Source organism: Rhinopithecus roxellana, chromosome 12, assembly GCF_007565055.1.
Source record: "Rhinopithecus roxellana isolate Shanxi Qingling chromosome 12, ASM756505v1, whole genome shotgun sequence".
Taxonomy (NCBI): domain Eukaryota; kingdom Metazoa; phylum Chordata; class Mammalia; order Primates; family Cercopithecidae; genus Rhinopithecus; species Rhinopithecus roxellana.
Genome location: NC_044560.1, coordinates 24,010,044 through 24,036,791, shown reverse-complemented (window position 1 = coordinate 24,036,791; position 26,748 = coordinate 24,010,044). Strand labels below are relative to the sequence as shown.

The 26,748-nt window shown below is 58.6% G+C and overlaps 1 protein-coding gene across 1 annotated transcript; it reads right to left on the bottom strand.

Annotated features, from left to right (window-relative positions):
* Window positions 1-9,254: 9,254 nt before the first annotated feature.
* GABRD (gamma-aminobutyric acid type A receptor delta subunit) lies at window positions 9,255-21,019 on the bottom strand. Its single transcript, XM_030912599.1, has 9 exons — window positions 20,832-21,019; window positions 15,291-15,403; window positions 14,947-15,014; window positions 14,611-14,831; window positions 12,396-12,478; window positions 11,744-11,881; window positions 10,813-10,968; window positions 10,238-10,449; window positions 9,255-10,020 (listed from the first exon to the last, which is right to left on the bottom strand). The coding sequence occupies exons 1-9, from the start codon at window positions 20,897-20,899 to the stop codon at window positions 9,721-9,723; spliced, it is 1,359 nt and encodes a 452-aa protein (XP_030768459.1). The 5' UTR covers window positions 20,900-21,019; the 3' UTR covers window positions 9,255-9,720.
* Window positions 21,020-26,748: the final 5,729 nt, after the last annotated feature.

Genomic DNA, 26,748 nt, shown 5'->3' with positions numbered 1-26,748 from the left:
GAAGACCGCCGTGCAGCCGTGGGAGTCGGCTATGCCAAGTGCAGCTGGCAGGGAAGGCATCAGAACTGGGCCTGGTTTGGGGTCATTGTGGGTGAATTCACCTGTGAATGTTGTGCTCCCAAATTCCACCCCACTTGGAGGAGAGGAGAGGAGAGGAGACTTCTGTCTAGAGTCCCTGAAAATATCTCATCTGGGGCACCTACCTTGCAAGATATCAGTTTCCTGGGGCTAGAGCATGACAAATGGCCACAAGCTGGGTGACTTCAGGCAACAGAAATGTATCGTCTCATAGCTCTGGAGGCCTGAGCTCCCAAACCAAGGTGTGGGCAGTGCTGGTGTTTCTGCAGCTGTGTGGGAGGGTCTGCCCTTGGCCTCTCTCCTGATGCTGGCAATCCTTGGCTTGTAGGCATGTCACCTCAATCTCTGTCTGTTACCTCCCAGCCTTCTTTGCCCTGCCTCTGTGTCTCCTCTTCTAGAAGGACACAGTGTTTGGATTTAGGGCTCACCCTAATCTAATAGGACTCCATCTGACTTACGTCTCCAAAGACCCTATTTCCAAGTAAGGTCCCACTCACAGGTACCAGGGGCTAGGACTTCAGTGTCTCCTCGGGGATGTTACTCATAACACTTGTCCCCTTCAGAGTCTGCCCTGCCTTCTCTCCCTGCAGCCAGGACTAAAGCTGGAGCCTCCGCACGGCCCAAGCAGGGAGGCGACGGCTCGGGTCACTGTGGGTCTTGACTGACGGTCTCTGGTGAGAACAGGCGGTTGCAGCTGGGATGGTGTGAAGGATGCTGGATCGGGGGGAACATAGAAGCACCCATTTATGATGATAGATTTCACGTCCCAGCAAGACAGAGCTAGTCCTGATTCACTTGGAGGAGTGTGAGGAAGGGGTCTGTAGTGGGCTGAATGTCTCTGTTGCCCCAAAATTCCTAGGTTGAAATCTTGCCCCCAGGGGTGATGGTATTAGGAGGTGGGGCCTCTGGGAGGTGATGAGGTGAGCAGGGTGGAGCCTCCTGGTGGGATTAGTGCCTCCATAAGAGGCCTGAGAAGGCTTTGTCCACTTTCTCTCGCATAAGGACACAACGAGAAGCCAGGCGTCTACACCCAGAGGAGGGCCCTCACCAGGCCCCAACACGCCAGCACCCTCATCTCAGACCTGCACCCTCCAAAATGGTGGGAAATCACCCTGTTGTTCATCAGCCACCTGTCTATGGCAGCCCAAACAGACTCAGGCAGAGTCTTGGGCCTGGGGGTGGGCTTATTGTTTATTTATTGATTTATTCATTTTTAATTTTTTTTTTTTGAGACAGGTCTCATGCTGTTGCCCAGGCTGAGTGCAGTGGTGCATTCACAGCTCGCTGCAGCCTTGGATTCCTGGGCTCAAGCAATCCTCCCACCTCAGCCTCCCAAGTAGCTGGAACCACAGGTGCACACCACCACACCTGGCTATTTTTATTTTCTTTTGCAGAAATGGGGTCTCCTTATGTCTCCTGGGCTGGCGTTGCAGTCCTGAGCTCAATAAATCCTCCCACCTCAACCTCCCAAAGTGCTGGGCAGTGCCCAGCCGAGGGGGCAGGTGCACTAGATGAGACCACAGGGACTGCCACCTGCCTGGGTCCCAGGAGGGCCCAGAGTACACACTCACAGTGGAGCAGCCAGCACGATGCTGGCACAAGGCAGAGCTGCTGAGAAGCTCCGGGACAGCTGAGCTGCGTGGATGGTGTTAGCAGGAGGAAGTGCTGCCCTGGGTCCTGCCACGGGAGCTGTGTGTCTGAGCCAACCGCTGGAGGCAAGGTAGGTGTCGGCGCAGTGATGGAGGCAGCTAGGGTGCCTGACCCTCACGATCTGTGGCTCATGGGCCACCATGTCCCTGGAGTGGGTGATGAACAGCTAGCTGAGGTAGGCACTGGACTTGAATAACCAGAAATAAACAAACGCCAGGAGGAGAAGGCTGGGACCTGCAGGCACAGTGGGAAACTATGACTCCTGTTCTTATTTCCAGAACTCAGCCATGACCACTGGTTGGAGGAGAGCCTTGGTCTCCTCGGAGAAGGGCCCTGCAGCACCACACACAGGTGTGATGAACCACACAGGCGTGATGAATCACACACAGGTGTGATCACACAGGCATGATGAACCACACACAGGTGTGATGGACCATGTGCAGGTGTGATGAACCACATGCAGGTGTGAACCACACACAGGTGTGATGATGAACCACACACAGGTGTGATGAACCATACACAGGTGTGATGAACCACATACAGGTGTGATGAACCATACATGGGCATGATGAACCGCATACAGGTGTGATCACACCAGTGTGATGAACCACAGAGGCGTGATGAACCATACACAGGCATGATGAACCGCACACAGGTGTGATCACACAGGCATGATGAACCGTACACAGGTGTGATGGACCATGTGCAGGTGTGATGAACTGAATGCAGGTGTGAACTGCACGCAGGTGAGATGATAAACTGCACACAGGTGTGATGAACCACACACAGGTGTGATGAACCACATGCAGGCATGATGAACCATACACAGGCATGATGAACCACATACAGGCATGATCACACAGGTGTGATGAACCACACACAGGCATGATGAACCGCACACAGGTGTGATGGACTGCGCACAGGTGTGATGGACTGCACACAGGTGCGATGAACCACACACAGGTGTGATCACACAGGCATGATGAACCACACACAGGCCTAATGAACTGCACACAGGTGTGATGGACCATGCGCAGGTGTGATGAACCGCACACAGGTGTGATGATGAATCACACACAGGCGTGAACTGCACACAGGTGTGATGAACCGTACACAGGCATGATGAACCACACACACAGGTGATCACAGGCATGATGAACTGTACACAAGTGTCATGAACTATACACAGGCATGATGAACCGCACTCAGGTGTGATGGACCACACACAGGTGTTGTGAACCACGCAAGTGTGATGGACCATGCACAGGTGTAATGGACCACACAGGTGTGATGAGCCATGCACAGGTGTGATGGACTGCACGCAGATGTGATGGACTATGTGTAGGTGTGATGGACTGCACAGGTGTGATGGACGGCACAGGTGTGATGGACCACACACAGGTGTGATAGACTGCACAGATATGATGGACCACGCACAGGTGTGATGGACCGCATGCAGGTGTGATGGACCGCACGCAGGTGTGATGGATTGCACAGGCGTGATGGACCACGTGCAGGTGCGATAGACCGTGTGCAGGTGTGATGAACCGCGTGCAGGTGTGATGGACTGCACAGGTGTGATGAACTACACACAGGTGTGATGGACCACGCACAGGTGTGATGGACCACGCACAGGTGTGATGGACCACGCACAGGTGTGATGGACCACGCACAGGTGTGATGGACTGCGCACAGGTGTGAGGGATAGCATGCAGATGTGATGAACCATGTGCAGGTGTGATGGGCCATGTGCAGGTGTGAGGGACCGTGCAGGTGCGATAGACTGCTCGCAGGTGTGATGGGCCGTGCGCAGGTGTGATGGGCCCCATGCAGGTGTGATGGACCACGCAGGTGCAATGGATCGCTCAGGTGCGATGGACCATGCGCAGGTGCAATGGACTGCTTGCAGGTGTGATGGACAACACGCAGGTGTGATGGTTTGCACAGGTGTGATGAACCACATACAGGTGTGCTGGACCACATGCAGGTGTGATGGACCGCCCACAGGTGTGATGGACCGCACAGGTGTGATGGACCACATGCAGGTGTGATGGACTGCACAGGTGTGATGAACCATGCACAAGTGTGATGGACCACACGCAGATATGATGGACTGCACAGGTGTGATGAGCCACGCACAGATGTGATGAGCCACGCACAGATGTGATGGACCACGTGCAGGTGTGATGGACAACATGCAGATGTGATGAACCACAAGCAGGTGTGATGGGCCGCGCACAGGTGTGATGGATAACATGCAGATGTGATGAATTGCAAGCAGGTGTGATGGGCCACGAGCAGGTGTGATGGACTGTGTGCAGGTGTGATGGACTGCACAGATGTGATGGACCACACAAGTGTGATGGACCACGTGCAGGTGTGGTTGACAGCAAACAGATGTGATGAACCACGCACAGGTGTGATGAACCACATGCAGGTGTGATGAAGACTCCCCTGAAGCCATTGTGGCTGCGTCTTCAGAGTAGCTCTGTCCTGGAGAAAGGGCACCTGCAACGGGAAAGGCTTTGGGATCTTGGGTCTGATGCCATCCGGAGAGCCAACATGTCACAGTAGCCCCTGACCAGCATGGGGGCCTGGGGATGCCAAGTGACCAATGGGGTCCCGGCCCATGGCCATCCAGTGGGTTTATGGACCCATCCCGTGGTGGCACCCCCGTCTGCAGGTCCACAGCAGGTTGGTGGCCCTGAGCAGCTGCCAGGATCCTCTCACTCTTTCCCTGACCTGTGGAGTGAGGGCCACCATGGCAGAGAAGGCAAAGCCAGAGCCCCTGAAACCACCTTCAGCCCCGGCAAGGACAGCAGCTTGGAAGTCAGGCTGCCTCTGTAGCCCCCCGGCTGGTGGGCTGTGGGCGCAGGCAGGGGTTATCCCACTGGATTAGCATGAGGGAGCACTTGGAGGGCCAGGGAGGACAATGCCTGGAGCTTGGAGGAATCACCTCTGTGGCTTCCATGCTGGGGCACAGAGTGGGCGATGAGTGACACCCACCTGACAAGCCAGTGACCGAGGCTCTCTCCTCAGATGGGGTCTGGGTCACAGCATCAGATGTCACCTCTGCCAGCAGGAGTGCGCGCCAGGGTGGAGGAGGAGGAGGGCTCTCCTGCCGTGGGGGTGCCTGCAGACTGGCTCATCACCAGCCCCCCCGCGACTTCCACAGCTGTCTCTGTTGCTTTGGCTGCCACCACCCTGAAGAATCAGCCGCAGACAAGCTTAACATGGCATCCGCCGGAACAGATGCAAGCAGTGCTGGGGCTCCCAGCTGCTCTGGGGCCTGGGTTGCGCCCTTCGGGCTGCATTTGGTTTAAGCAGCAGCTGTGGGGGCAGATAAAACTCACTCATGGCCGGGCGCAGTGGCTCATACCTGTAGTCCCAACACTTTGGGAAGCCGAGGTGGGCGGATCATGAGGTCAGGAGATTGAGACCTTCTTGGCCAACATGGTGAAACCCCGTCTCTACTAAAATACAAAAAATTAGCAGGGCGTGGTGGCACGTGCCTGTAATCCCAGCTACTTGGGAGGCTGAGGCAGGGGAATCACTTGAACCCAGGAGGCAGAGGTTGCAGTGAGCTGAGATCGCACCACTGCACTCCAGCCTGGGTGACAAGCAAGGCTCTGTCTCAAAAAACAAACAAACAAACAAAACTCACACATGGCCAGGCGCGGTGGCTCATGCCTATAATCCCAGCACTTTGGGAGACCAAGGTGGGCAGATGATGAGGTCAAGAGATCGAAACCATCCTGGCCAAAGTGGTGAAACCCTGTCTCTACTAAAAATACAAAAATTAGCTGGGTGTGGTGGCGGGCACCTGTAGTCCCAGCTACTTGGGAGGCTGAGGCAGGAGAATCACGTGAACCCAGGAGGCAGAGGATGCAGTGAGCTGAGATTGCGCCACTGCACTCCAGCCTGGGGTACAGAGCAAGACTCCATCTCAAAAACAAACAAACGAAACGCACTTGCAGTCAGTGCCACCTCTAGCGCCCTCCATAGCATTGCAGGGCACTCGTCCAGCTTGCGTGCAGGGCAGATCTGGGGAATGTGAGCTGGGTGGGGGTTGGTGGATAAATGCCCAGCCACTCATTCTGCAAAAGGACAATTCAGGGTGCACAGGGTGGCTCATGTCTGTAACCCCAGTGCTTTCAGCGGCTGAGGCAGGAGGATCGCTTGAGCCCCAGGAGTTCGAGACCAGCCTAGGCAACATAGTGAGACCCTGTCTATACTAAACATTTTGTTTTAAATTTTAAAAAAATCTTAAAAGGACCATATGGAGGCACATTCCCCTTGGCTCTAGGCAGAAGGTCGCCAGTGGGGCTGGGACCTGGCCGTCCCAGGTTGTAAAGTGCATTCCTGTTTTTCCTCCTTCCTCATCCCTCCCCACTCCCTGCTCTCGCTCCTGCCTCTGTGGATCACCCTCTCTACGGAGCCGAATGGCTCCCAAAATCACTCAGGACCTCAGAATGTTGACCTTGTTTCAAATTAGAGTCTTTGCAGATGCAGTTAAGACAAGGCCATACTAAAGTAGGGTGGACCCTAAATCCGACAGCAGGTCCCTGAGAAGAGGAGAGACAGAGACAGCAAAATGACTCCGAGACGGAGGCAGAGGCTGGGGCAGTACACCTGCCAGCCCAGGAGGGCCAGAGGTTCCCGGCAACTCCAGAAGCAGGAGGGAGGCCGGGGGGTTCCTCCCTGGAGCCTCCAGAGGGAACCGGCCCTGCAGCATCTTGATTTTGGATGTTCGTCTCCAGGAAAGAACAGATTTCTGTCATTTTAAGGTACCTGGTTTGTGGTACTTTGTTTAGGCAGCGGATACCCCCAGCCCCAAATAAACTTCCAGCACCCAAGTCCTTGTCTCAGTCTCTGTTTGTAGGGGAACCTACAGGAGGACACCCCTAGGTGTAAGCTCCACTTGGCCTGTGCACCCGCCTGCCTCGCTGGAGGGGAGGGGCAGGGTAACAGCCGATGCCTGCCCCACGCCTGCCACGGGACAGAGAAGCTGGACGCTGTCCCCGATGTCCTGTCCCCTTTCACTCCACCTGAGGCCTCCAGCCTCGGGGAAGAGCGGGCCCAGCTCTCAGGGGCACTCAGGGGTCACTGCTCATGGTACACAGTCCAGCTTCCACGGAGACCAGGAAGCCACCAGCCCCCAAAGACTTGTCCCTGCTGAGATGGGGGTGTATGGAGCCCTGGCAGCCTCTCTGCCCACCAGCCTCTGCCCCAGGTGCCCCCTGTCACAGGCAACACTGGCATCCCCTCCCCAAACAGGTTCCTCTCAGCTGCAAACTCTGACCCGCCCCCGCCTTCATCTGCTCCTGCCCTCACTACCGGAATAGAAGTCGCGTTTGAAAGCATGCGCCCTCCCGTCCTTCCTGGCCCTGTAAATATGTGGGCAGAAACAGCAGCCTGCTGGGGGGAGTGATTGCTGGTTGCAGAATCAGGCACGGCTGCTGCCCAGGCGGGCCTGGCTGCGTGGGTGCCCGAGGCAGTTGCAAAGGCTGGCTTTAAATAGCTCCTGGTGGGTACAAGCCCGGGAAAGAGGGCAGCCTGCGGCCGCAAGGAGGACAAGGCAGAGATGGGGGCCAGGGTCCTCGCAGCAGAGAGGGGTGTGGGGGGTGGCTCAACAGCCTCCAGGTCCAGGGGATGCCCCCAAATAGTTCCCAGAATCTTGAACCAACCCACCCTTCCCCCAAAGGCCCAGGAGTTGGAGCCAACCCTCCCTGGCTGCCCTGGGTGGAAGGCCCGCCCTGGAGGCGGGAGCCTGGGAGCCTGGGGTGGGCAGTGGTGGTGGGCATCATCCCATAGCTATAGTGTGTGCCATCTACGGCCTGGGCTCCTATCCCCAGAGCAACGTGGGCTCCAGGGAGAAGGGAGCGGTAACCCTGCAGGGAGGCCCAGGAAGCAGAGGGCAGGAGGCAGGACGGTGAGAGCTGGCCCTGCAGGGATATCTCCGTCCTTGGACAGGGAGCTGGCAGGCTCAGCCACCTCACCCTGGTGTCAGGAGGTGGCCCAGAGCCCCAGCTGACCCAGATCCAGTTCTGCTGCTGCCCGGCCACCTGCTCTCCGCTTGCCCCAAAGCTCACTTCTGTTCTGTGTGCCGCTTGTGGCCACACGAGAGCCTGGTCTGTCCCATCCCCTCTATCCCCAGCCTGTTCCACCCGCAGAACGACGCTGCCAAGCCTCACAGCCTTATCCTGCAGAGCACGGGCGCTAAAGGGCAGCCTGGAAATGAGGAGCGGTCATTAGGAAGTGGCGTGGGGGGACCTTCCAGCAGGTGACAGAAGTGGTGCATGGGGCATGGTCTGGGCAGTGGTGGGCAATGCCCTCATCTGCTCTGGGGCACAGCCTGGCCCTGAGGGAAGCAGCTCGGCCTGCGTCGGTCCCCGGGTGCAATGCCTGGGCCCCATTGGTGACTTGATCTTTGCTGCTTGCTCAGCCTACCAGGGCTGCTGCAGGCCTTGCTAAGGACAGGTGACTCACACAGTCACCCCTGGGTCCCCAGTGGTATGGAGATGGGGGCCACCCAGGCCTAGCTGCCACCCTGATTCCACAGGGCACTGACCTGGCCAACTTTGCCACCTTGCGAGCTGCCATATGATGGCTCTGGACGCCTGGGTCCCACAGCAGATGGCAGAGCCCCGGACGCCTGGGTCCTGCAGCGGATGGCAGAGCCCCAGCAGTTGTTCCAACTGCTCCCTTCAGATTCTTCCACAAGCAATGACCCGGTGCCCTGGAAAACCTGGACCCCTCATTAAGAGCTGCCTGTCAGCTGCTCTGATGGCCGGGGGCTCCTTGGGCTGCAGTGTGCTCACCCCATGTCCATGGCAGTGGCAGCAGGTGGGAAAGGGCTGTGGTGTTTGTGGGGCCTCGGTGGCCTCCGAATGTCTATTCTCACATCCAAGAAGGGACCATGGTGGCACCTAGCCCTGGACACCCACTAGACCAAAGGCCTCAGGGACCAATGGGGTGGCAGCTCCTCTAGCCCCCTCTGGGCCTCTGCATCTCGGCCCTCCTTCAGTACCCCAGACATGGCTCATCTGGGATCCAGCCCCTGAGCCCCTGTGTCCCTGAGTCTCTGTCCCCAAGTCTGGTGTTGAGCCCCAGGATCTCAGGAAGGCACCTCAAAAGCTCCCAGCTTTGGGACCAGCGACCCTGAGCTCACTCCCCCGACAGTGTGGTGCAGGCTCCTGCCTCGTGCCCCTGGAGAAAATGGCCTCATCACAGCACAGGGACATAGATGAAGAGACCCAGTGCCTGAAGCCAGCATCACAAAAACTGGTTCCTCACTTCCTGAAGCCCTTCCCTCGAAGCCTGCCCTGCTGACAAGGACAACCTCTTTTCCAGGACCTCAACCCACTGTTTCCCTGGGCAAGGCGTGTGTTCAACCCTGAGTGTTCTTTGTGCTTCCACAATCAGCTCCACCCAAACACCGCCCGGGAAGCCTGCAGCTGGAGAAGGGTGTTCCAGGCAGCTAGAGTGGGCTCTCGGCACCCCAGGAGTGAAGCGCGGCACAGCGAGAGAATGAAGCGGCCCCCAGGCAAGGCTTTATTTCATGCTGGGGCCCGAGAGACTTCACGAACGCCTTCGCTGTTCCCCAGATGGATGTCCGCTCCCACCTCCTCCCATGCTCCGATCCCCATCCCACGGAGCAGAGACCTAGAAACCACCATCACTTTCGGAGCCTAAAATTCCGCGGCTCCCTCAAGGGCCCAGACCCCAGCCTGGCTCAGTCTCTCGGTCAGACCCTCTGCTCCTTCATCTGTGCGGGTCCCGCGCTGCCTACTGGAGAGCCCCAGGCTGGCCTTTCGGGTGAGGTCAGAGCTCAGGGAGGCCGAGGCTTCCTCTGGTTTTCTGTGGCCGACTGTCATCCCACTTTGAAACACGCAGAGAGGGAAGGTGGACCAAGGGCTCTTTCTCCCAGGAAGTTTCTGGGCAGCCACCGCCGGGCGCCAGAACAAGCGAGGGTGGCGTGAGTTCCTGCGCTCACATGGCGTATGCCGCCCAGTAGATGACATTGACGGCCGCAAATGCCGCAGGGAACACAGCACGGGCGTAAATGTCAATGGTGTCTGCGTCGATGGGCCTGAGCCGGGCGCGGATGCCCCCCTGGCCTCCCGAGCGGGCTGCCCCCTCCTTCTTCATCTCCCCTGTCTCCACCCCCACCGACCTGTAGGAGCCCATCAGGTTCCCCGGCACGCGGCGCTGCCGGCGGGAGATGGCCAGTTCCTGCGTGACGCCGGCAGCAGAGAGGGAGAAGAGGACGATGGCGTTCCTCACGTCCATCTGCACAGGGGCCAGTGGGGGAGACAGGGCTGAGCACTGGGGTGCAGCTCCCAGGGCCCTGGACCACAGGTGCTCCCATGCAGGGCCCCGCCTGGGCCAGCAGCTCCAGCCCCCCACGCTCAGGGAGCACAGCTGGGACCCACAGTGGGCTGGAGCAGCTGAGGGGTCTTCGTGGGGCCCCAGCAGCGCTATCCCTGGTTCAGTCCCAGGCCCTCACCTCTGCCCTCGGCCTGGACACCTTGACCTTGGCCTTCTGCTTCTTCCTGTAGTCGGCGTTGAAGTGCGCGAAGGCGTACTCCACCAGGGCAGCAAACACGAAGACGTAGCAGATCCAGAAGTAGACATCCAGCGCCTTGATGGCCGAGGCCCGTGGCAGGGAGGAGCGGGCACTGACCATGAGCGTGGTCATCGTCAGCACCGTGGTGATGCCTGCCAGGCACAGGTGGTACCATCATTGTAGCCCTGCCCTCATGCCGTCCCACCCCCAGCCTTGGTGCCTGTGACCCACGGATAAGGGTCCGCTGCCCCCCACCCCCATGCCCACCCCAGGGAGCAGGTCCTGCTCCCCTGACCCGGCCTGGCCCAGTCGGCCATTGCCCCAGGACAGCTGGCATGGTCCGGAGGCCAGTGCTGGGCCCCCAGCTGAGGGGTGAGAAGTCCTGCTCCCCAGGACGGACCTTCCAGCCCCCGTGGAGCATCGGCCCTGTACCTGGAGACACCCTGGTGGGCACCGCCGCCTGCTCCCCAGGACGGACCTTCCAGCCCCCTCAGAGCATCGGCGAGGCCCCGTACCTAGAGACACCCTGGCGGGCACTGCCGCCTGGCTAATCCAGAAGGAGACCCAGGACATGGCGACCAGCAGGACGGAGGGCATGTAGGACTGGATGATGTACACGCCGCGGTTCCTCCGCAGGTGGAAGTGCAGGCTGAGCCGCGGGAACTGGCCGGCTGCCGGGACAGCCACCGTCAGCGCCCCCGTCCCTGCCCAGCCCAGCCCACACGTGGGACTCAGGGGCGGCAGGGCTTGGCAGCTACGGGGCCCACAGCAGGGCTCAGAAGAGAGACTTAGACCCCTGCCCTCCCCACCAACCACATGTCCTGAAATGTCGGGGGGTCTCCGGCCCTAGGTCTGGCCACAGGACAGGCTGGTCCTGAGCAGTGTAACCCAGAGGAGAAGGAGAGAGGCTGAGGTTGCTGCTGGCCTCACGTTTGCTGGACTGGCCCTGAGGGACCCTCGCAGCCAATGGAGAGGGCTCACTCCTTTCTCTCCTAACACTCCTGCGGGCACAGCCAGGCTCTGGAAGGAGCCGGCACTGGGCTCACCTGCTCTGGATGACCAGGGACGGGGGGCGTAGGGGTGGGAAAGTGGGGCTGGGAGACAAGGTAGACAAGGAAGGCTTGGCCCCTGAGCCCTGCAGACCTGGGGCTAAGAGAGCTCCCCACACCCTCAGGTTTCCAGTAAACCTGGAGTGCTGGGAAGAGAAAGGACCGAGGAGTGAGATGGGAAGGGCTGACCCACGTCCACACGATGGCAGGCCTGGCGGCCCTGGTGTGGGTGTAGCTGGTGCCAATGAGCAAGTTCCTAAGGCAGGAGCGTCCCAGCTGCATCCCCAGGGGCCCGAGGGGCCTGCGCGTGGCTTGGCGAAAAAGCATGAAAACCACAGGCGGGCGTGCGCGGAAGGGGCGGCGGGCACACACGGAAGGGGCGGCGGGCACACATTACCGGACTTGAAGTTCATCAGCTCCGTGGTGAAGCGGTAGCTGGTGATGGTGAACTGTGCCAGCTGCAGCTTGTCCAGACCATGGATGTGCTCCTGGCTCTCCGACCAGTAGTAGACGATGTCCTCCGATGAGTAACCGTCTGCAGGAAAAGCACACAGGTGGGCGGCAGAGCCTGGCCCTGCCCTGGGAGCCCCGGCAGGAGCACTCTGTCCACAGAGGAAGCCTGCAGGGAGCTGACACCATCATGATGGGGACCGAGCAGGACCCCAGCCAGGAGCGAGGAGGCCTTCAGCTCTGGGACCACGTCGGGCTCCTCTGGGCAGGTGGAAGGGATACAGATGGAGTCACCATCGTCAGGTGACACACGGGGCTGCAGCACTGGCTTCACGCTACCAATCGGTGTCATGTCTGGGCTCCACGACCCGGCTCCTCAAGCGTGCACGGACCCACAGGCCAGACTGCTACAGGCCTTCCAGCCCCTTCTCCCGCCCAGGCTTCTTGCTCATGCAGAAGCTGGTTTGGTGCTTTCCTGCACCCTGCGCCGGGCCAGCCTTGTCCAGGCCCTAAGCTGACAGTCTGAACCCCCATCCACTGCTGGAGAAGCCAGCGTGGCCCTCGCGAGAAGCCCCTGCCCGCCTTGCGTGCCCACTCACAGCTCTCCAGCTCCAGCATGCACTCCTGCTCGTCCATGGGGTATTTGGCCAAGTCCATGTCGCAGGCCACAGTGGAGGTGATTCTGCCAAGACAAGCACGGCGGTGAGTCCTTGGGGGCGAGGCCAGCCCTCCCAGAAGCCTGGCAGTTCCCCTGTAGAGATGCCCCCTGAGTACCAGGGGCTGCCTGGAGCCCGAGCTACTTCTCAGGCTGTGTTTGTTAGTTGCCCAGAATCCAGGTAAACCTGAAAACTGCTCAACCTCATAGACATTTGCAAGTCTTCATTTAGGACTATCAAGAACTGGATTTCATTCATTCTCTTCAAAACGCTTGACTATTTAACTAGGCTGGGGGCCTACGGGGCAGGGGACAGCCTGAGCACCCAGGCCCTGGCCTGAGCGATGGCTGGGGAACACACAGGAGTAGGCCCAGAGTTGCCATGCGCTTGATTTTCTAGGAGAGGTCAGATATTTGAATTCCTATGTAAAATATCCTGATTTTTTGTTTGTTTATAAGACAGGGTCTCATTCTGTCACCCAAGCTGGAGTGCAGTGGTGCAATCTTGATTCACTACAGCCTTAACCCCCTGGGCTCATGGGATCCTCCCACCTCAGCCTCCCAAGTAGCTGAGACCACAGGTGCGCACCACTAAGCCCAGCTAATATTTTTTATTATTTTTGTTTGTTTGTTTGTTTTTGAGACGGAGTCTCGCTCTGTCACCCAGGCTGGAGTACAGTGGCCGGATCTCATCTCACTGCAAGCTCCGCCTCCCGGGTTCACGCCATTCTCCTGCCTCAGCCTCCCGAGTAGCTGGGACTACAGGCGCCCGCCACCTCGCCCGGCTAGTTTTTTGTATTTTTTAGTAGAGACGGGGTTTCACCGTGTTAGCCAGGATGGTCTCGATCTCCTGACCTCGTGATCCGCCCATCTCGGCCTCCCAAAGTGCTGGGATTACAGGTTTGAGCCACCGCGCCTGGCCTTTTTTATTATTTTTGTAGAGGCAGAATCTCCCTGTGTTGCCCAGGCTGGTCTCAAACTCCCAGGCTGAAGTAATCCACTCACCTCAGCCTCCAAAAAGTGTTGGGATTACAAGCGTGAGCCACTGCACCCGGCTGCCTCCTGATTTTTATTTTTTATTTTTTTTTTTGAGACAGAGTCTCACTCTGTCACCAGGCTGGAGTACAGTTGCGCAATCTCGGCTCACTGCAACCTCCGCCTCCTGGGTTCAAGTGATTCTCCTGCCTCAGCCTCCCAAGTAGCTGGGAGTACAGGCACCCACCACCACACCCAGCTAATATTTTGTATTTTTAATAGAGACAGGTTTTCACCATGTTGGCCAGGGTGGTCTTGATCTCTTGACCTCATGATCCACCCATCTCAGTCTCCCAAACTGCTGGGATCACAGGTATGAGCCACTGAGCCCGACCACATGCCTCTTGATTTTTTTAAGTGTTGCGAGCTAATTCCATTTTTGAGAGGCATGTGTCTGAAAACAGGCTTTCAAATGAACGTGCGCACACACGTTCACAGCAGTGTTTTCACATTCACCAATGCAGGAAGCCACCCAGGCGCCCCTTGGCAGATGGATGGAAGGCAGGTGCAGTACGTCCCTGCCATGGGCCACTGCCCGGCCGTGAAGAAGAAGGCACCCCTGACTCCAGCTTCAGCAGGGGTGAACCCTGAGGACATGGTGCTGAGTATGAAGCCGGAGTCATAAACGGTCCCACACACAGTGTGTGATTCCCTTTTCGGTGAAATGTTTCTGTCTCTGGCCAGATCCACAGAGACAGAAAGCAAACGGGTGGCTGCTGGGGCTCCAGAGAGGGCGGAGTGGGCGCACCTACTCAGTGACTGGGTCTTCCTTTGGGGTCCTGAAATGTTTTGGACCAGACAGAGATGGGGTTGCACAACACGGCGAATCTGCCAAATGCCACTGCATTGTTCACTTTACAAAGGTTAATTTTATTCCACCCCATTTTAAAAACCAAAAGGCACTGTGTTGGCCAAAAAGCCACATCTGCCGGCTTCCTGTCGGCGACCTTGGAGCGTGGATGTTTCCCCAGCAGCTGCGGGGATATAAATAACTGTGCAGCTTCTGCCCCCCCAGCTCCCGGCAGCAGGAACCGCTCAAGCTTTTCCAAGCCTTGGAGCGTCCAGGCGCCGACACTGGGCCCGGGCAGGCTCTCCCCCAGGGCCCCGGTGGGCAGCCCGCTCACCGGATGCTGTACAGGATCACGCCGTCGGGCTGCAGCCGGATGAGCTTATTCTCCACTGTCACGTCATGGAACCAGGCTGACTTGGCGTTCACGATGAAGGTGTCGGGCAGCCAGAGCTTGTCCACGAAGCGGCTGTCCAGGCCCAGGGTCTCATTGGTGTGGTTGTAGGAGAGCCTGCTGTCCCGCCAGCTCTGGTGCAGGAACACCGTCATGGTGTACTCCTGTGGAGGCGGCACAGGAGCCGGGGTCAGCCTCGCTCCACCCCCAGGGGCATGCAGCCCAGGGCAGAGGCTGTGGGCACCCACCATGCCTGAGGCAGAGGCTTGTGGCACCTACCATGTTGGCCTCTGAGATGTGGTCGATGCTGGCCACCTCCAGAGCGAGGGCCACATTCACGGGAGGCCCTGCTAGGAAGGAGAAGAACTAAGAAGGGCTGAGGCCAGCCCAGCGCGGGAGCCAGGGTGGGATCCTGCCAGGGTCCCAGTCACAGGCAGTCAGCCATCATGGCCCGAGACGTTGCACCTCCCTGGCTGTCTCTGTGGGAGCCTGGCTCTGATGGAGCCCCCAGGGGAGAGCCAGGCTTCCCTGCCCAGAGCCCAGCCCGTAGCCCAGTGGGCCACACAGCCACGGCCTAGCCCGGGCCCCAGTGGTCCTGCCTGCCGGGACTGGGCCCCCCTCACCTCCGATGCCAGGCCGAAAATTGCGGGCATAGCCGGCTATCAGCCCATCCAGGTTGGGGAGCCAGGAGATCTCCAGGTTGGAGCCCACGTAGTCGCCAATGTCATTCATTGCTCTGGGGACGCAAGGCCACTGGTCAGACAGGCCAGGACTTAATTTGATTCCACTGAGCCTGGGTCCCTTCCTGGGAATGCAGCACTGTTCTGGGCACCTGGGCCAGGGTGTGGGGGGCCACTGTGGGAGTCCTTGCAGGCAGGGGCCTGGCCAGTCCCCGAGGCTCCGGCTGGACACAGGGAATCCCGGGAGGTACTCATCCTCTTCCACCGGCCCTGACCTGGCTTCCTCCTCTGACCTCAGTGCCCACTCTGCTCTCCTGGCTTTGAAGGAGGTGGCCCTGGGTCAGACAGAGCCCCCCAGTGTGGGCCAAGCTCCCAAGCTAACAGCCTCCCTCCTCAACCAGCCCACAGAGGCTGGCCTCGGGGTCTCCACCCCAGGGTCCCTCACCGAAGAGGTCTCCCTGTCGGCTTCTGAGGGCGAAGCTTCCCCCATCAGATGGTTTGGAGAAGAGGAATGTGAAGAGGAGGCAAGATGCAGGGACAGGAAGAGGACAGGGCCCCAAAACCCAGACCCACAGCCTCCTATTCTCTGTCTCCTCCCAGGAAGGCCCAGGGTAAGGCCCAGGTCCCCAAATGGCCATGTGTTTCTGGGGTTTAACTCGACCTCGGAGCAGCTCGGGGCAGCCAGCAGGGCCATGGGGGCACTCAGGCTTGAGGGAGGCGTCTCCTCCCTCTACACACCATGCTGCCAGAGCCCGGAGCACCCCAGCACCCCCGGCCCCCATCTGCTCACCTGCACTGGGTTGAACAGTGTCCGCAAAATGCATATCCACCCAGAGCCTCAGAATGTGAGCTTATTTGGGAATAAGGTCTTTGCAGAGGTAATTAGTTAAGATGAGGCCATACTGGATTGGGTGGGCCCTAAACCCAAGGCCTGGTGTCCTTAGAAGAGAAGAGGGAAGAAGCTGGTGACAGTGCAGGCAGAGACTGGGGTGAGGTATCCACAGGCCAAGGGAGGCCAGGGTTTCCAGCCACCGCCGGAGCTAGAGACAGGCCAGGGACAGAGGTTCCCTCAGAGCCTCCAGGGGAACCAGCCCCACCCACACCTTGATTTCAGGCTCCTGGCCTCCCGAGCTGCGAGAGAATAAGAGTCCGTTGTTTCAAGCCGTCCAATTCCTGGTGATTGTCACACCCGTCCTCCTGCACACAGGGTGGGGATTGGTCCCAGGGGTGGGGCCTTGCAATTAACCTCCCTGTATTCTTGGAATCATTTCTATCCAAGGGGGTGGCGGAGTGGCTTCAGACATAGCCTCCAGGTCACCAGGCCCCTGAGCCTGGCCCAAGCCCTCCCAGAGAGATGAGGGGTCAGGGCCTGAGTCAGCAGCCTCCACCTCAACAAGCCTAGAGACAGATTTGACCCCAGTTCAGACACAGCCTTGAGCGGGTGCCATATGCTGGGCCACTCCACAGGCCACCAAGAGAAGAGCACAGGCCCAGGCCTCCTCCACGCCTGGTTCCCCAGGACCCAGCTGACGGCCCCTCCCCTCCTCACAGTGGGGGCCACAGTCGTTGGCCTTCTGCTCCCTCAGAGACTGCGACCTGGGCTCGAGGCACCCCTCCACGCTGCCTGTCTGGCGCAGTCAAGCTGAGGCCGGGCCACCAGCCCCACCCCGTGCAGCCCCCTCCCAGCACCCCACACAGTTCACCTGCAGCCCACTCTGCTTGTCTGCCTCTCCAGCTCCAGCCCCCTTGAGTCCTTGGCTTCCCAAGGGAGAGGCAAGTGGGTCTGGTGCTTCAGGCTAAGTCCTGCCGGGCAGCTGCACGGGCAGCTCCAAATCTTAAACCCACAGTTGCAGAGAAACACTGGGAAGGACGCAGGGAGGCAGACACTCTCCCTGCCTCTCCCTATGTCCAGCCTCAACCCTGCTCCACACACTTTATCCTCAGGTGCGCCCTGGGGCCCCCGAAGACCACCGGGGTTTGGGAGGCAGCAGCAGGTGGCGGCTCAGGCCCTCTCCCTTTCCTTCCGAACCACTTTTCTTCTTGTTTTACATACTGACCTGTCAAAGATTTTGACTTTGAACCAAACGTTCCTTAGCTAACGAGATTTTGCCACCCCCAATCTGTCCTGGGCGACCGTGGTGGCCCAACTCTGGCAGGAGGAGATACCTGAAGGCAGCGTCCAGGGCTGCTATACATCCGGACCCACAACCCTGCACCCACTGGCCCCCAGAGTGGCCCGGCGCAGGGCTAAGGAGGGGCAAGCACTTTGGTAACTAAGGATAAGATGGAATCAAATTAAGTCCTGGCCAATTAAAAATGCAAATGGAAGTCACCCTGAAGGTCAGACGCAAAGGGATCTGAGTGAGGCTTTATTTTTGGACCAGCCCAGCTGCCATCTAGCCTGCCTGGAATGAGGCCATAGGAGACACCGTCCTTCCTGGGCCACGTCTCTTGCCCATCTCAGGGTGGTGGCACGTGTGGGGGGCATGAAGGCAAGACCAGGAGCAGCCCCTGCCACGAAGCTCACCTGGAGGCACCTTTGTCCTCTCCTGGGGGCGAGAAGGAAGCAGGCTTCCACCCCCACGCCATTTCTCACCTAGGAGAGCGGCCGGTCGTTTTCCCACTGTGAACAGATGGGAAGGGCCAGCGTGCGGGGGCATGTGCTTCATGCCAGACTCTGGGGTCTGGAGGGCCCCCCACTTCCTCAGGTCAGGATGTGCAGGGCAGGCAGAGCTAGCGGGGGCTGCGGGGACACAGCCTGCACCAGGGGAGCTCGACACAGGTGGGGACGTCCTGACTCTGGTACGTCATGGAGATCTCGGGAGAGGGCTGCTGCCTTACCTGGTGGCCCTGGGGCCCAGTGGTGGCCTGAGCTTGGGGTTTCCTTTGGGTGGATGGACAGAGAGGCTCAGGGCCATACACCAGGCTCCAAGTCTACACTCGGATTTAGGACTCCAAACTCAGGAGGCAGAGTGGGCGCCATGAAGACATGGCAGCTTCCCCCTCGGGTTGCTCTCCCTGGGTCACCTGGCCTCCTGCCTCCCTGGCCCCACTGAAAAACAAACCCATCCCTGTGACTTGTCTGTGCCCTGGGGACAGACAGGGAGGGTAGGTGTAGCTGGGATCCTCCCCCTCCAGGCTCCTCCACGGCGCACACCCAGCCCACATATCCCACAGCTCTGCTTTTAGAGCAGCACAAGCCTCCTAGCATTGCAGTTACCAAGGCAAAGAGGAGCACCGCCACCAGCGCACCGCGAGCTGGCACGGTAGGAGCCGCAGCACAGCTTCTCCAGGGAGACGGAGGTGCCGGCAGCCCGGGAGGGCCACCCACGCGGGCACACAGTCGGCAAGCTCAGTGCCTGCCGCGTGCATGGGTCTTCACACTTCGGGCCGACCCACGGCCGCCACACTCCTTTCCTATCCCACCCAGCCTTTCCCATGAGGAGCTGCTGCGATGGGGACCTGGGGTAATGGCCAGAATGGGTCCCACTGACATCCAATACAGCTCCAGGACAAGGACCCCGAGACTGAGGGAAGGGAGGGCAACTGTCCTGGTTTCTGGAGCGAAGGGGCACAGACACGGATGGGAGGAGAGGCTCTTCATGGACAGCACCCCGCTAAGTCTGAAGGTGGCCTCTAGGGCTGAGCTGGCAGGGGCTTCCACCCTCCAGGCCTGCCCCTAGACGCCAAGAGCAGGAGGCTGAGCCCAGCACATGTGTGTGGACAGAAAGACCTCAAAGGAGAGGCTGCAGCGTGCAGCCAGGTGGTCACTATTTTTAACCAGAGAGCTAGAGGGGAACTCAGCAAGGCAGTGCACCTCTCACCAGGCAAGGTGTGCTCCCCAGTGGCACCCCTCTTCCAGGGATGGGAGTGACTGCAGGCCCAGAGGCCCCCACTCCTGGCTGGGCCGTGGCCTTCCAGCTCTCCTGCCCGGGGAAACAGCCACAGAACCCCTTCCCCAACAGTCCAGGAGCCAGATGCAGGCTAGGATGAAGGATCTTCAGATACTAGAAAAGGGAAGTGATGGACACAGAGGCTGGGGCTGGGGGCAGCCTGGAGAATTTCCCGGCACGAAGTGTATATAAATAGGTCCAGAGGTAGGATTAACAAAGATGAGAAGAGTCTCGCGTCCGTGCAGGACGGGACTTGCCGCCAACTGAGTTCTGGTGTCAAACTTGGGCTAAAACTTTGGGGTTTCAGAGCCGTCTAGATTTCAGCCTCTTGGCTAAGTGGCTGTGGGCCTGGGCTGGCAGCTGGCCGCATGTCTCCAGCACGGCGTCTACGACTGTGCCCGAGGCTTTGTCCTTCCTCTCACCTTGAAGGAGGGTAAGGACAAGGGGAGAAAGGCCCGCTGGGATTGATGGAAAACAAAGCTCTTCCCAGGACAGGGGCTGCTTAGATCCAGAGGCAGCGCCGACCCTGCGGTCTCCTGATGGGCACACGGCTGCTGCTGGACCCAGGCCTTCTGGGCTCTGTCCCCCACACCTCCAACAGGAAAATTCTGACACGCCGCCCCGTGTTGGGTGCTGCCACCTCTACTGCGGTCAGCCACCTCTCTGTCTACATCTTCACGGTCTCTGAGATCCCGAGTGCTGGGGGACAGCTTCTGGCTGTTTCTTCTGCAGTCTTTGCACTGAGGTGATTTTCAAAAACGCCCCTAAATGTCCTCTCGTGACTCCCAGGGAAGGCAGCCAGGCCCAGTGGTGGGGCCAAGTTGCCTGGGTGGCTGTGGAACCCATTTCAGACCCCCAGAGAGGAGGGGGTGGAGGGACTGTAGGCCAGAGGGGGCTCCAGCCCTGGGGGGGCCTCTTTCTAAGTCTCTTCCTTCTCTGGGGAGCCCCTCCCAAAACAGTTAAGAAATCCACCATCTCTTTTCTGTGGCCAGGGGTACCTGGCCGCCGTCCACCTGCACACACTCAGGAGTTCTGTCCACGCCATTTGAAACGGGCTCTGAAAGGAGACCCTGGAGGCCGGGCCCATCCTCCACAGCGACACAGCCTCCTCCGTCCGTCCCAGACCCGCCGGCTGGGGAAGCTCATTCGGGGAACGGGGAACGGCTCCCCCGGCAAAGGGAGCAGCCTCCCCGCACCGAGTTCTCGGGTCTTTCCTTTCCTCAAGGCACCGGCCGGGCAGGGACCCGCGAGTGCCGCGGACCCGGGGACCCTCCAACGCGCGCCACGGAGCCGGGGAACCCGGGAGCCTGCGACGCTCTTGTCCCGCCCGGGTTCAGCACCAGGACGGCGGACAGCACCGGGCGGTGGCGGCCAGCGCGGGGGTCGCAGCGTCCCGAGCCCAAGGGCAGCGTCGGGGCGAGTCCAACAAGGGGCCCGCGGGGCGAGACCCCGGGGAGGGAGGACGCGGGGCTCCCAGACTTGGGGTCCGGGGCCCGGGGCTCGCGCCGGCCGCTCTCCCAGCCGCTCTCTCGGGCCGACGCCGGCCCCCCACCGCCCCCGACCCCGCGCCGCGCCGACCCCGCCCGCTCACCTGGTGCCGCGGAGCAGCTGCGCGCAGAGGAGCAGGAGCGGGGCCAGCAGCAGGGCGGGCGCGTCCATGGCCGCGGCGGGCTCGGGACGGGGTCCGCGCAAACTTGGCTCGCGGCGGCCGCACAGGCGGCACAGGCGGGCGGGAGCTGAGCGAGCGCGGCGCGGGCGCGAGGGGGCGGACGGAGCGCGGAGACCGCCCCGAGCCCGCCCCAGCCCGCCGCTCCCCGCAGCCCGGCCCCGCCCGCCGCTCCCCTCCCCTCCCCCCCGCCTCTCCCCTCCGCTCCCCTCCCCCCCGCCGCTCCCCTCCCCTCCCCCTCCTCGTCTTCTCCCCTCCCCTCCCCACCCCCCGCCCGCCGCTTCCCCCTTCCCGGTCCCCTCCGCTCTCCCCTCCTCTCCTCCCCCTGCCCCCCTCCCCCAGCCGCGCCCCCTCCCTCCCGGGCAGCTCTCCGCGGCCGGGGTCTGGCCCTCCGGGACCGCTGCCCTCACGCCCCGCAGACGGGACCCTCCGCGTGTCTTCATGGGAGGGGACCGTGGCACAAGCCCCGCGTGGACACCGTGGTCCACGGGCGCGACAGAACCTCGTCCCGAGGCGGTTTGTGGGGGTCGCAGGTCTGCGTGGCCGGTTCTGGCTGCGCCGGCGCGGGGTAGGGAGGGGCCAGTGCCTGCAGCTGTCAGGAGAGAACCCTCCACCAGCGGCTGCTCCCAAAACCCTCCTGCCTTCGCCAGAGCCAGGGCGAGGCGACTTTGGGAGCAAGTCCTGGTCCCTGGGGACCCTCGACGGGGGCGGGGAGAGGAAAAGCAGGTGGGGGCTGTGCCGCAGGTCGCAGTTCTGGCTCTCCACACCTCTCAGGGCCCCAGGGCCGCCCTCCACACCCCTAGGATCTGGGAAAGGGAAGGCCTCACGCTCTCCTGCTTTGGGTCTTTGGAACATAAAGTTGCGCTGCCGTTTCCTGAAGAGGCTGCTCACAAACTTTAATCATTGTTATGTCAGTTGTTCACTTCTGGGCTCGCGATGTCGCTGACAGTACAGTGTGAAGCCCTCGTGAAAACACTTAAACATGCCAAAGCTGTCCCCGAGGCTGCTTGCTTCTGGATGAAGGGCCCTGGTGGCACAGGGGCAGGCGGAGGAAAGTGCAGAGAGGGATTTGCTGCGGAATTTCCAGCCCAATCCCTACTGTGGGAAATGGAAGAATGAGGCTGGTTCCAGCTTGCTTGCTTTATTTTATTTTATTTTTCGAGATGGAGTCTTGCTCTGTTGCCCAGGCTGGAGTGCAATGGCACAGTCTCGGCTCACTGCAACCTCCACCTCCCAGATTCAAGCAAATCTCCTGCCTCAGCCTCCGGAGTAGCTGGGACTACAGGCACCTGCCATCACGCCCAGATATTTTTTGTATTTTTAGTACAGATGAGGTTTCACCATGTTGGCCAGGCTGGTCTTGAACTCCTAACCTCATGATTCACCCACCTCGGCCCCCCAAAGTGCTGGGATTACAGGCATGAGCCACTGCACCCAGCCGCAGCCTGCTTTCCTAAATCCAGGAACGGGGCTGTAATAAGCCCAACGGTCTCAGCTCCAAGGTCCCCTTCCTGGCTGCTCACTGGTCACTGCCGAGAGGGGTCCTTTGGGTACAGAGGCACTGACCTCCCTGTGTTCCCAGGGTTCCTTTCCGAGCCTGTGCTCTGCACACGGGCAGCCTGGTTCCCACGTGCCCCTTCCCACGTGTTCCTTCCTTGGGTTAATTTAGGAGTTAATCCATGAAGAAGTGCCCAGAGCTTGGCCCGGACGCCGGTGAGAGGCATAATTTTTATTCTTTCCCCTCCAGAACCGGGGTCTTGTCAGTCTTCTCTTTGGTGGTGTATTGGATGAAGTAGGCGTTCAGCAAATGGAGGAGGAGGAGGAGGTGCGTGCTCCATATTTGCAAAGTCCACAGGCGCAGTGTGGCCAGGGCTCCATCACAGCCTCAGGACACTGCCCGGCCCTCCCTGGCTTTCATTCCTGAGCTTTGGAACCAAGCAGTGAGAGTGGTTCATGGTCGCAATCCCTTCAATATCTGTGAAGGTCTTATCTGAGAATATCTTTTTTTTTTTTTTTTTTTGAGATGGAGTCTCGCTCTGTCGCCCAGGTTGGAGCTCAGTGGCACCATCTCAGCTCACTGCAAGCTCCGCCTCCCGGGTTCATGCCATTCTCCTGCCTCAGCCTCCTGTGTAGCTGGGACTATAGGCACCCGCCGCCGCGCCCGGCTAATTTTTGTATTTTTAGTAGAGACGGGGTTTCACCGTGTTAGCCAGGATGGTCTCGATCTCCTGATCTTGTGATCTGCCCATCTCGGCCTCCCAAAGTGCTGGGATTACAGGCATGAGCCACTGCGCCCGGCCTTCTTCTTTTTCTTTTAAGAGACAAGGTCTTGCTCTGTAGCCCAGGCTGGAGTGCAGTGGCACGATCTCAGCTCACTGTAGCCTCCACCTCCTGGGTTCAAGGGATCCTTCCACCTCAGCTTCTGGAGGAACTGGGACCACAGAGGCATGTCACTGTACCCAGATAATTTTCTATTTTTTGTAGAAATGGGGTCTATGTTTTCCAGGCTGGTCTCAAACTTCTGGCCTCCAGGGATCCTCCCCCTTGGCCTCCCAAAGTGCTGGGATTGCAGGTGTGAGCCTCCGCATCCATGATGAACTTTTGCTAGAAAGTTGTGCTGTTGTGTGTATGTCAGTTGAAGCTGGGCGGGCATCTTAGCCAAATATTTGGTGGTTTGGTGGCATCAAATTGTCTCCTCTTCCTTCAGTCCTAGAGGCAAATGCATGTCCCTTCCATCATTCACAGGTTTCTGCAAGGTTTGAAGTCTGCACACTTCATTTCCATTCTTTATTGTTCCTAACTGGTATTTCTTTCTTTTCCTTCCTTTACTCCTTTATTCCTTCCTTCCTTCCTTCCTTCCTTTCTATCTATCTTTCTTTCTTTCCTCTCTTTTTTTTTATGGAGTTTTGCTTTTGTTGCCCAGGCTGGAGTGCAGTGGTGCAATCTCAGCTCATTGCAACCTCCACCTCCTGGGTTCAAGCAAGCAATTTTCCTGCCTCAGCCTCTCAAGTAGCTGGGTTTACAGGTGCCTGCCACCATGCCCAGCTAAGTTTTTTTTGTTTTTTTTTTTTTTTTGAGATGGAGTCTTGCTCTGCTGCCCAGGCTGGAGTGCAGTGGCCGGCTCTCAGCTCACTGCAAGCTCCGCCTCCCGGGTTCACGCCATTCTCCTGTCTCAGCCTCCCGAGTAGCTGGGACTACAGGCGTCCGCCTCGTCGCCCGGCTAGTTTTTTGTATTTTTTAGTAGAGACGGGGTTTCACCGTATTAGCCAGGATGGTCTCGATCTCCTGACCTCATGATCCGCCCGTCTCGGCCTCCCAAAGTGCTGGGATTACAGGCTTGAGCCACCGCGCACGACCAAGTTTTGTATTTTTAGTAGAGACAGGGTTTTACCGTGTTGGCCAGGCTGGTCTCGAACTCCTAACCTCGTGATCGGCCCACCTCAGCCTCCCAAAATGCTGGGATTACAGGCATGAGCTACCGTACCTGGCCTCCTAACTGATGTTTCAGTTTGGATCTGAAGAACGGGAATTTTCATAATTTCATATTCAAGATTTTTGAGAATTAGTTTGTTGCCATTTCTGAACTTCCGTCCCATTGTGATGTGTGTAATCAGTCGGCTTCCTTATCCTCATCCTCCACCCAGAGAAGCTCCAACCACCCCAGAACCCGGAAGGCCAGCCAGGGAGCAGCCTCGCCCAGGGGTCAGGAGCCAGGGCCTGTGTGGCTGGGGCCTGTGTGGCTGGGGCCTGGTGGACGTGAGCCCCAGGACAGAGAGTTTCCATGCCCATGATGGAAGCAGCTCACTTCTCAGCCCCTTTCAAGAATCCGGGAAGAATGGCCGGGTGCGGTGGCTCAAGCCTGTAATTCCAGCACTTTGGGAGGCTGAGACGGGCGGATCACGAGGTCAGGAGATCGAGACCATCCTGGCTAACACGGTGAAACCCCGTCTCTACTAAAAAATACAAAAAACTAGCCGGGCGAGGTGGCGGGCGCCTGTGGTCCCAGCTACTCGGGAGGCTGAGGCAGGAGAATGGCGTAAACCTGGGAGGCGGAGCTTGCAGTGAGCTGAGATCCGGCCACTGCATTCCAGCCTGGGCGACAGAGCGAGACTCCGTCTCAAAAAAAAAAAAAAAAAAATACAAAAAATTAGCCGGCATGGTGGTGGCTGCCTGTAGTCCCAGCTACTCAGGAGTCCGAGCCAGGAGATTGGCGTGAACCCGGGAGGCGGAGGTTGCAGTGAGCCGAGGTCTTGCCACTGCACTCTATCCTGGGTGACACAGTGAGACTCTGTCTCATAAAAAAAGAAAAAAATTTTAAAAAAAGAAAGTGCATGTTAAACCCAAAATGACATCCCTCTACATGGTCATAAAATGGTCAAACTTAAAGACTTCCAATGTCAAGTGTTGATCAGCATTGGAGCAACTTAAACCCTCACACATTATTGTGGGGAGTACAAAGTATAGCCACTTTGGAAAGCAGATTGGAGGCCAGGCTCGGTGGCTCACGCCTGTAATCCCAGCACTTTGGGAGGCCGAGGCGGGCAGATCACCTGAGGTCAGGAGTTCAAGACAAGCCTGGCCAACATGGTGAAACCCCGTCTCGACTAAAAACACAGAGATTAGCTGGGTGTGGTGGTGTGCGCCTGTAATCCCAGCTACTGGGAGGCGGAGATTGCAGCGCGCCGAGATCACACCACTGCACTCCAGCCTGGGTGACACAGTGAGACTCCATTTCAAAAAATAAATATATAAATAAAAAATAAAATAAAATAAAATAAAAGAAAGGAAAGCAGACTGGCAGCTTCTTACCAACTTAAATATACAGTCCCCTTGAAACCCAGTAATCCCACACATATTTATTCAAAAGAAATGAAAACATGTGTCCATACACAGACTTGTATTTAAATGTTAAAAGCAGCTTTACTCATAATAGCCCAGAACTGCATACATTCCAGAGCTCATCAACAGGTAGGCAGTTAAACAAACTGAGGTGTGAGCATGCAATGGAATGAAATATTACTCAGCAATAAAAAATCCACCGCTAACATTCACAACCGTGTGGGCGGCTGTTCAGAGCGTTGAGCCGAGAGGAGCCAGACACGAACGACGCTCTGCTAGAAATCCACTGCCGCACGAGTCACTGCGACACACAGCTTAAAAAAGTGTTTATCATCTCAGATTTGTAGGTCTGGGTCCCGGCTTAGTCTCCCTTACAAAGCTGCAGTCCGATGTCAGCCAGGGTCATGGTCACCTCCAGGATCAGCTGTGGCAGCATCCCAGGGTGGCTGTTGGAGTGAGTTTCCTGCTGTCTTGGGAGTGGTGGAGGGGTCTGGCTCTCACGGCTGCCTTCAGTTCCTGGCCCCCATGAGCCTCCCCACCTTGGCTGGCAACCCAGCACTGGCTTCATCAAAGTGAGTAGGGGCGAGAGTGCCCTGAGACCTGAATCACGGCATTTTATAAATGAATCTTAGGATGTCTCATCACTCTTTTACTTTTATTTTTACTTTTTTTTTTTTTTTTGAGATGGCATCTAGCTCTGTCACCCAGGCTGGAGTGCGGTAGCACGATCTCAGCTCACTGCAATCTCTGCCTCCCAGTTCTCCTGCTTCGGCCTCCAGAATAGCTGGGATTACAGGCGTGTGCCACCATGCCCTGCTGATTCTTGTACTTTAGTAGAGACAGGGTTTTGCCATGTGGGCCAGGCTGGTCTCGAACTCCTGACCTCAAGTGATCCGCCCACCTTGGCCTCCCAACGTGCTGGGATTACAGATATGAGGCACTGCACCCTGCCTTTCTTTCATTTTTTTTAGAAACTGGGTCTCACTCTCTTGCCCAGGTTGGA

Bases quoted from the DNA above. Each gene is read 5' to 3' on its own strand.
- GABRD (XM_030912599.1), bottom strand. From the start codon at position 20,899: ATGGACGCGCCCGCCCTGCTGCTGGCCCCGCTCCTGCTCCTCTGCGCG. The intron at 11,882-12,395 runs GTGAGTGGGCAC...CTTTTCCTGCAG, and splicing joins CATGCTGGAGCTGGAGAGCT to ACGGTTACTCATCGGAGGAC. The intron at 10,450-10,812 runs GTACGGGGCCTC...TGTGCCTGGCAG, and splicing joins GCCCGCCAGGGTGTCTCTAG to GCATCACCACGGTGCTGACG.